The 9,151-nt window shown below is 50.5% G+C and overlaps 1 protein-coding gene across 1 annotated transcript in view; it reads left to right on the top strand.

The window, feature by feature from the left end:
- Nucleotides 1-9,151, top strand: part of KCNIP3 (Kv channel interacting protein 3, calsenilin) — a 172,437-nt gene that overhangs the window by 15,916 nt on the left and 147,370 nt on the right. The window contains exon 2 of the mRNA XM_006903219.1: nucleotides 6,331-6,496. Within this exon, the coding sequence (XP_006903281.1) occupies nucleotides 6,331-6,496 (166 nt within the window). The remainder of the gene's footprint in view (nucleotides 1-6,330; nucleotides 6,497-9,151) is intronic.

Below are 9,151 nucleotides of genomic sequence, written 5' to 3'. Positions count from 1 at the left end.
ATGTGCACACACATATGTGAGGATTTGCAAGCACTTAGTGCTGTGCAGCTTCACTGTGCGGGTGTGTTTACATATGTGCCAGACAAGTTCACGTGTTGAAAATGCCACTCTGTTGAGGATCATGTGTCTTCATAGCCACATCCACCACCCTCATCCCTTCTCTTCCTTAACCCACGGCCACCACAAAATCTGTTTTCCATTTTCCAGATTTTCAAAATGTTCTAAAATTTGGATCATACAGTCCTTTACCTTTGGAGGCCACCCTTTCTCCACTCAGAGAGGCATAACCCTCTTTAAATCAGGTTGTGGCCTGGATCCGTAGTCCGTTCCTTTTTTGCATTACTGAGCAGAGCTTCATAACATTGATTTCCCAGCATTTGTGCAACCATTGTCCACTGAAGGGAATCTCAGATTCCCAAGTGGGGGACAATGTACATAAAGTTGTCGCAAACATTCATTTACAGGTTTGGGATAAACTCTCAGGAGAGCAATTGGATCACCTGGTAATTGTATGTTTGGTTTTCTCCAACAAACTGGCAGCCTGTTTTCTAGGGTGGTGTACTGTTTACAGTCCCACCAGCAACATGGGAGTGGTCTAGTTTCTTTGCACTGTCACCTATGTTTGGTGTAATCTTTTCATTTGGATGGTTCTAATAGGTGTGTAATGATTTCTCATTATGTTTTAATTACTAAGAATGGGAATTCTAGAATACCTGATCGTGCTAATGCAAAACCTATACTTGGACCAAGAGGCAGTCATTAGAACAGAGCAAGGAAACACTGAATGGTTCAAAATTAGGAAGAGCATACGCCAGGGATGTGTCCTATCTCCACACCTTTTCAACCTGTATGTGGAACAGATTATCTGAGAGGCTGGGATCTATGAGGAGAGGTGTGGTGTCAGGATTGGTGGAAGAGTCATCAACAATCTGCGTTATGCAGATGACACAACCCTGCTTGCTGAAACTGAGAAGGACCTGAAACATTTGCTGCAGAGGGTCAAGGACTGCAGCCTTCAGTATGGATTGAGACTCAATGTCAAGAAGACAAAGACTCTCACCACTGGACCAATTGGCAGCATCAGGATGGATGGTGAAGAGATTGAGATTATTCACAGCTTTAGTTTGCTTGGCTCCACAGTCAACATTCTTGGCACCAGTAGCCAGAAAATGAAAAGACATGTTGAGATGGGAAAGTCCGCTGTTAGGGACCTTTCCAAAGTTCTGAAAAGCAATGGTGTCTCTTTGGAGACTAAGGTGTGTCTGATACAGGCCACGGTCTTTACAATGACTAAGGAGAATAGAAGGAGAATTGATGTCTTTGAGCTGTGGTGCTGGAGAAGAGTATTGAGAATAACATGGACTGCTAGGAAAACAAACAGATTCATCCTGGAAAAGGTTAAACCGGGTGGCTCCTTTTAGGTAAGGATTCTGAGTTTCCGTCTAACATACGTTGGACATGTTGTAAGGAGAGACAGGTCCTTTGAGAGGGACATCATGCTTGGTAGGATGGAGGGACAGTGCAGGAGGGGAAGGCCCTCTATGAGGTGGATTGATTCAGTGATTGGGGTAATTGGGATGGGAGTGTCAGAGACAGTGTGATTGGCACAGGACAGAGCGGAGTTTAGGTCTGTTGTACATAGGGTCGCTATGAGTCGCAAGCAACTCGATGACACATAACAACAACAACAACAGTGGCCAGTGGGGGAGCTCTGGTGAGGTCTGTGGGAGTTGTCGTATTAGTTCAAAGGTAGACTGAATGCTCCAACAACTCTGAGAGTGAAAGATGGGCAACCTCCCCCGATACAATTTGCAGCCTCTAAAAACCCATGGAAGGGTCAGCTCTGAGTCACAAGTTCTGACTTGACAACAATGAGTTGAGCTGAATGGCTAATAATCTTGAGCATCGTTTGTGCCTGACCTGCCATCTGTACACCCTTTTTTTGTTGTCCCTGTCTTGTGCCTGAATTCTAAAGAAATCATTGTGAGCTTTTGTTTTGACTGTTGGGTTTTGGTGCCAGGCTGCGCGTGGTACACAGTTTGGGTGGGCTCTCTCTCACAGAACTGTCAGTGTGTGTGTTCCCAACACTGCTCTAACAAACCCCCACCAACTGTGCTTCAAAGAACAGGATCTTGTTCCCTCACAGTCTAGGGGTCTCCCATAGAGCCGGCTCTCTCCTGCTCTCAGAGGTCTTTTCTTGTTTCTTCCAGCTTCTGGAAGTCTCTTCCAGGCATTCCTTGGCTCGTGGCTGCACCTCCATCATCACATCTCCCTCCCCACGTCATTTCGGAGGTGTGTTGCATTAGAGCCCATCACACCCCAGTCTGACTTCATGCTAACGACATCTGTTAAGACTCAATTTCGGTACCAGTTACAGTCCCAATACAGAACTTCATCCTGACCTTTGGACACAGATCAGCCTACACCCCTGCAATTTTAGGGGGCAACTGCCAGCAATGCATCAAAAAGTAAATACCTAAGTTCAAAACACACCAAGTGCTGTACAAACAAAAAGCAGGTGAATGATGCATGGCAGAGAGATATCCAGCGAGGGAGTCAGGGTCCCACACTTGAGATGAAAGCCAATCCTAGAATCTAGAGGGATGTGCTCTAGGAGAAGCGGACGACCATGCTTGAGGCTAGAGCATGGTAGGGAACCAGGGTGGAGGGTGTGTGGTGCTGCAGGGGCAGGTGGGAAGGTGGGGCTGACCAGGACCAGGTGGGGGCGAGTGGTCACCAAGTGCAGTTTTGAGCATCCAAATCTGCAAAGTAAGACTTTGGGGTTTTACCTTGAAACCACCAAGAAGCAGCAGTGGGAGAGGATTGAATGTCTTAAAATCCTGACTATGCAAGCCACCTCCCCCTTTTATGACCATCCCAATCAGGCTTCCAGGTGTCCCCTCTGCCACAGCACAGGTGTTGGGGTGATGTGGTCACTGACCAAGTCCTTAGAAGGCCCAATTCATGCCCAAGGCACTGTGCCCTGGAGCTGCCTCCCACAGCAGGGAAGGGTGTCCAGTGTCTATTTAACATTCCCCAGTGTCAGTCAGACCCTCTCCCAGACAGACAAGTGTCAAATATTCTTGAAAATGACCCAGCAATCCCTGCCTCTGCCCGCCCTGCCCCCACAGTCGGCCAGGCTCCAGCATTGGCTTCTCCCAGGCAGCTGTGTGGTCCCAGGAAGCTCCACCTGTCAATTTCTCCTCTGTCCGCACCCTGAATGAAGTAAAAGAATATGTTCATTGAGACCATTTCACTCCTGAAAAAGATAGTTAGCAATGGAGCTCATGCCTTTGACCACATCCTGAGTGGGACTGACAAGTGTGGTTGTGTTCATATATGTGTGTTCATGTACATACGTGCACATGTCTGCATTTGTGCACAAGTATGCACACACATCTGTGTATGGCTCATGCAGGTGTGTGCATGTGTATGGACCCTCTCTCCATATAATAGGCACCCCATTTTCTGTGCCATCATGATGGTAGTGCCTCTTCTCAACAGAACTCTGGGCCGCCCCACTGACACCCTACATTGCAGGGGCCAGTTCTGGAGAAGGCAAAGAATCAAGGGGTGCTGTTCAGTTCAGAGTGTGCGTGTTGTGAGAGAGGTGACAACCGAGAGATGTGGGCTGGGACTGGTCTAGGGGAGGCCCCAAAACCAGGACAAGAAATTTGGCTATCAAGGCTATTGGAGGCCACATTGTTGTCCAGGTGACATAAGATCTGACCAGGATCCTGCTGGCCCCACATATATCCTTGCCTCACTTGAGATCCCAGGGTGGGAGATACCAGCTTCCCCTCACACTGCTGTTGTTTACCGTAGCTGACCCTCCAGCAGGTTTTCAGAGGCAGTGAATTATGGGGGTGGGGAAGGGGGGATGATTGTCCATCCTTCTCCTGAGGAGCAGCTGGTGGATAAAAACCATGTGCCTTCGAGATTGCAGCGCAGCTTCTTACCACTAGGCCCCAGAGCCCCCCTCACACTTGAACAGAACATGTGGAGGCCTTTTTCTCCCTGTGTTCAGGAAGTTCCCCCAGCGAAGGCACTGTTAAAGCTGGAAATGCCAGGTGTTTGCCTCCCAGCGTCCTGGCAAACAGGGACAGTGTGTGATCTGCACTAGGTACCCAACGACTTTGAATCTGGAGGCATCAGCTTTGACAGCCCAGCAGCAAGCCCATGAGGTCAGGGGAGGTCCTTGGCCCTGCCTTCCGGGGGTAGCAGTGGCAAGCACCACCTAGGTGGCCACACAGGCCCAGTCCATGATCTGATCATGACCAAGCCTAGCTGTCCTATCCCTTATTCTTTCCTCTTATCCACTTCTGGGAGGCTGTGACAGGCCTGGGGTCCCCAGAGCTGGCCCCTTTCTGGTTGAAGTCAGCTTGGGCCACTTGCACCTGGGATTGAGAACCCTGAGCAGGCTGGATATGGGCACCACATCTGCAGGATCCACCCGGTTGAACATCTGTCTGCTATTTACTTACTTCAACTTAATGCTTGTCGTGACAGTGCAAGATTCCCAGAATCCCAGCCCACCCAGAATCCCACAGCCCTGGTAGAACCTCTCCCACCACCACCCAGCCTTCTCACCCAGCTCACCTCAACCAAACACAGCCACCCAGAAATGCATCCAGAGAGGGCTGTGCTCCCTCCAAACTGAAATTCAGGCAGTCATCATGAATAGGATGGAAATGAAACCACCAGTGGACAGTGACCAGTGATCAGACAGCAAGAAGGTCATGTTGTGGTGTGAGCTGACTCTCTGGCCGATTTTCAGAGTCAGTGAATCTCATCAGATGAGAGTGCACATACTTCTCTCACAGGGTAGTTAGTGGATTTGAACCAAGTACCTTTGTGTTGGTAGCACATTCCTTACCACTAAGCCACCTGAGCTCCCTACACCTGTTACAAAACCAGTTCTAAGCAAGAGAGAGCACAGAACAAAGGCAGCAGATGACAAAGGGGACTTTGAGGACTACAGCTTGTCTGCACATAGCCCTTGTCCAGGCCTCACCTGGGGTGGGGGGGTGGGCTCTGCTATACCCTGGGGCAATGAGGAAGATGGGTGACTAGGAGCTGAGAATGAGGAGCTTGGAGCAGCATCACAGGAGGACCAATCCTGTGGTGCTGACAAATCCGTTCTCCTCATGCTTACAGCTCTGAATCTCTTAGTAAATTGGCGCCCTGGTTCCTTTCCATGAGGTCCCTCCACTCAGCGGTCCGTTTCTTTAGATTAGCCAACTTTGGGTGGTGAGTTGTACAAACGCTCTCTTCCTGGGTGCTCACCTTTCATTCCTCCTCAGCTGCTCTCACGGAGCAGGAGCTGAACAGGACGTGAGGGTGAGACCCACTTTTGCTGTGTGTCAGTATGGAGATGAGCTTCGTCTCTGGGCTGCAGACAAGGAGGGAGTTTGTCCTATCTTCTCTGACAACTTGTCCTGTCCTGGGGTGAGGGAGTGTTGAGTGGGCTCACCCACGTGCCTCCATCCCTGGACCCCTCTCTCTTCTCCTCCTCTGGAAGTTTCCCAGATGTTCAGTTTTACATCAGACCTCGTGTACAAAGTGGAAGAAAACTATAGGCCTTGTCACCCACCACCAGAAGTTTCTGTCAGATTTATGCTGTGTGACTAAGGACATCCTGCTTCAGGAATCAGGGAGAGCTTTGTGGAAGAGGCGGCCTGCTAGCTGGATTTTAAAGCATGAGTAGGGTCCACTGAGGAGCGCAAAATGGTTAAGTAGGGGCTACTAACTGGTGGTTCTAGGCCACTCAGAGGCACTTCAGAAGAAATGTCTAATGGTTTACTTCTTAAAACTTGTGCCCTTAAAAACCCTGTGGGGGCAAAAAAAAAACCCCTGTGGAACGCATGGGGTGACACTGGTGGTCAGAATCTCTCAAGGCACCTGGCTAGGGTCCACCAGCATGGAGAATGAAGTCTTCCCAGGCTGCAGGAACAAACTGGCCATTGGGTGCTGCTGCCGGGGAGCATGGGAGCAGGGCTGGGGGTATCCCTAAGCCACCCCTGCATTTGAGGCATTGGTGGCTCTTGGAGAAAGACAGCTGATGAGAGGCAGGAGGAAATGCCTGTGTGAAAGGCAGATGGGGCTGTCAGGGGTCTGATCTGCCTGATGAAGTCACAGGAATTCTCCGGCAGTGGGGATGGAGGCTCTGCATGCTCATGTTGGAAGATGGAGGCTTGGGGGCTGGGGTGGTGTGTGGGTGGTGTATGACTGGCCTTGATGGCAAGTTGGGGCTCACCAAGCCATGACCTCCATGGTCCTGCTTTGAGCAATGACTCAGACTCAGCGCTGCTTCACCTGTTCCTGCTGCAGGAAGTAATGAAGGTGTCAGACGGCAGCCTTCTGGGGGACTCGGGGCGCACACCACTCAACAAGAAGGAGGGTGTCAAATGGCAGAGGCCACGGCTCACTCGCAAGGCTCTGATGCGATGCTGTCTAATCAAGTGGATCCTGTCCAGCGCTGCCCCGCAGGGCTCAGGTAGGGCTGGGGTCCTGAGCTCTGTTCTGAGCAGCATCTCTGGGTGCTCATTGACCACCTGGGTTCCAGTTCAGACCACCCTACCTCTGTGTACTGGGAGAGGCTTCCATTCACTCAATGGGAGTCCTACTGAGCTCCAGAGGACTCCAGGGGATTGGAGACAGAGTTTTGGGTGTCTGGAGGAGACAGCCAGGCACAGAGTCTGAGCAGCCAGGCTCTGCTCGCCCACTGCTCACTAGTAACCATGGGCAGCTCTCTCCCCCTCTGAAGGAGGAGTGCTAACTTCCACTTCCCCCAGAAGGCACATCTGAGGGCTGACAATAATGTGGGCAGGGTCTGTGAGGAAGAGGCCCACTCAGTGGTCCCTGGATTTTCTTTGGCTGTGTTCTGGGGTGTCCATGGAGAACTGACAGAAATGGTTGCTCTGTGAGGGCTGATGGTTGTTGAGTATGATACAGCCAGGGATGAGGAGACAGCCTCACACAGTTTCTGTGTGCTCACACATGCATACACACATCACACACTCACATCTGTGCATATTTCTCCACACAAGAACAGCCTCCACAAGCATGCACACTCTCACACACACATGCACACCATGCACATGGACCCATGCCCCACACACATGCTTCTGTGCACACAGTAGGGTGAGCACACACGTTACACACATTAATGTGTTCATATGTATACATGTGCCACTCACAGGCATGCTCACTTAGGTTCAGGCACACACATTACACACACCAATATGTTCACACGTACACACATGCCACACACACTCGCTAAGATTCACATGCACTCACGCCCCCCCCCATGTACACTGTACAGGCGTGCACACATATACACATACCCAGGGCACACTCATGTAAATCTCACACACTACACATGAACAGTTTTGTAAGGGAAAAAATGCCAACGTGGGCCTTCCTCTCATTGCTTTAGTCATCCCAGCTGGATGATTTACAGAGGACACTGTTTGTCACCTGGAGAACGGGTTGATACCAGCTCCTAACTCCCCTTGATGGGTGTGGGGTATGGAGGATCCCCTGTGTGGCCCAGCAGCAGGCTCACAGACTGTCAGCCACCCCGTGAGTCCTCTCTCTATGTGCTTGGTCTCAGTCCTTCATGCTCAAAGTCCACCTTCACCTATGTGGAAGCAACAGGAGTGGTTGTCCCGCCTGCTGTGGGGGACACTTGGTGTTTGTTGCTGCGACACAGCAGGAGCTGTAGAGGTGACCTGACACTGTGAAGCCTCCCTCACTCAGTGCCAGTCCTCTCTGTTGGCCCCCATTCCTCAGGCTGGGCCCACCTGCAGTGCTCTGTTACCCTCAGTTATGTCCCTTCCTGGTTGCCCCCTCTTTTCCAGGCCAAGGAAAAGGGTCTGTCACATGCACACATCCTCCACCCACCTCTTGGAGAAAAATAGATTTTGCAGGTGTCAGAACATGATGGAATTGCTAAAGTGTATGCAAATGGTGTAATTATGAAGCACACATCTTCACAGTTCTGTTTGTTCTGCAGCAGGATTGGGTGAGTGGGCAGCAAAAACAAATGCAAATGGTCTCTGAAAGCAGAGATTAACCCGGGACATGCTACGGCTGGCCACACTGGCTATCCTGTGCACAGTGGCCTGGGCCACGCTCGGAAGGAGTTTTGCCTCACTGGGGGCTCATACTCCCACTGGCCACCTCCCACCCCCATCCTCCAGCGCTTCTTGGCAGGAGTGGTCATTTGGGCAGGGGTTGAAGCAAATCCCCCACTCTCTGTGGGCAGAACTTGCAGGCACTAGCATTTCCTTCCCAGGCCACTCTCCCCCTCACCTTCCCTCGCCCTCTCCACCTGCCCTCACCACCTCCCTCCTGTGGGGCCTACAGGGCTTATACTCCCAGTATCCTCAAAAGAAACACCTGCTAAATAGTGGAGGTTCAGGGTGAGGTGCTGGGGTGCATCAGTGATTATAAGGCTGCAGTGAGAGATACCAAGGCCAGCAAGTCAGGAAGCAGGTCACATTAGAGGAAAATCCACTCCTGTCCTGTCTCCAGTCCTGGTGGGCTTCTAGGGAGCGGGCCAGGGAAATTTTCATCTCCAGCATCAGAGCCATGCATTCAGGGAGGGGGACAGAAAGAATGGGATAGAATTAGACATAGAGATCTTAGAATATCATTCAAATATGGCTCAACTGGCCTGCCATGTTCCCCTTGTTGTTGTGAAGTGCCATCAAGTCAAGTGCCACTCATAGAGACCCTAATGAGCAACATATCTGAGCCCTATCCTGTCCTGTGCTGTTCTTACTTCTGATACATTTGATCCATAGCTACAGCCATGGTGTGAGGGTCTTCCTCTCTTTGCTTGTCCATTTCCAATAAATAGATTCTCCTAACAATATGTCCAACATTCGTGCTCCAAACATCCCGTGATCCGACTATTAAAGGATGTTTATAACTATTTCTCATTTTAATTGACTGCCAATCTGGGCTCTACCTGTAATATTTTATCTATTTGCATTCCTCCATTGTTCGTAGGGTTTTCAGAGCACTGTGATTTAAATATGTGTTGGACATTATGCTGAGTGAGGTATCTCAGTCACAAAGGGACAAATGCTATATGGTGCCACTGTTGTAGAATGAGGCTGGCATTGGGGTGGGGGTAAGACTG

This window comes from Elephantulus edwardii, unplaced genomic scaffold (genome assembly GCF_000299155.1).
Source record: "Elephantulus edwardii isolate Elephantulus edwardi_28Jun2011 unplaced genomic scaffold, EleEdw1.0 scaffold00541, whole genome shotgun sequence".
NCBI classification, from domain to species: domain Eukaryota; kingdom Metazoa; phylum Chordata; class Mammalia; order Macroscelidea; family Macroscelididae; genus Elephantulus; species Elephantulus edwardii.
The sequence above is the reverse complement of the archived record's forward strand: the minus strand, read 5'-3'. Positions and strand labels throughout refer to the sequence as shown.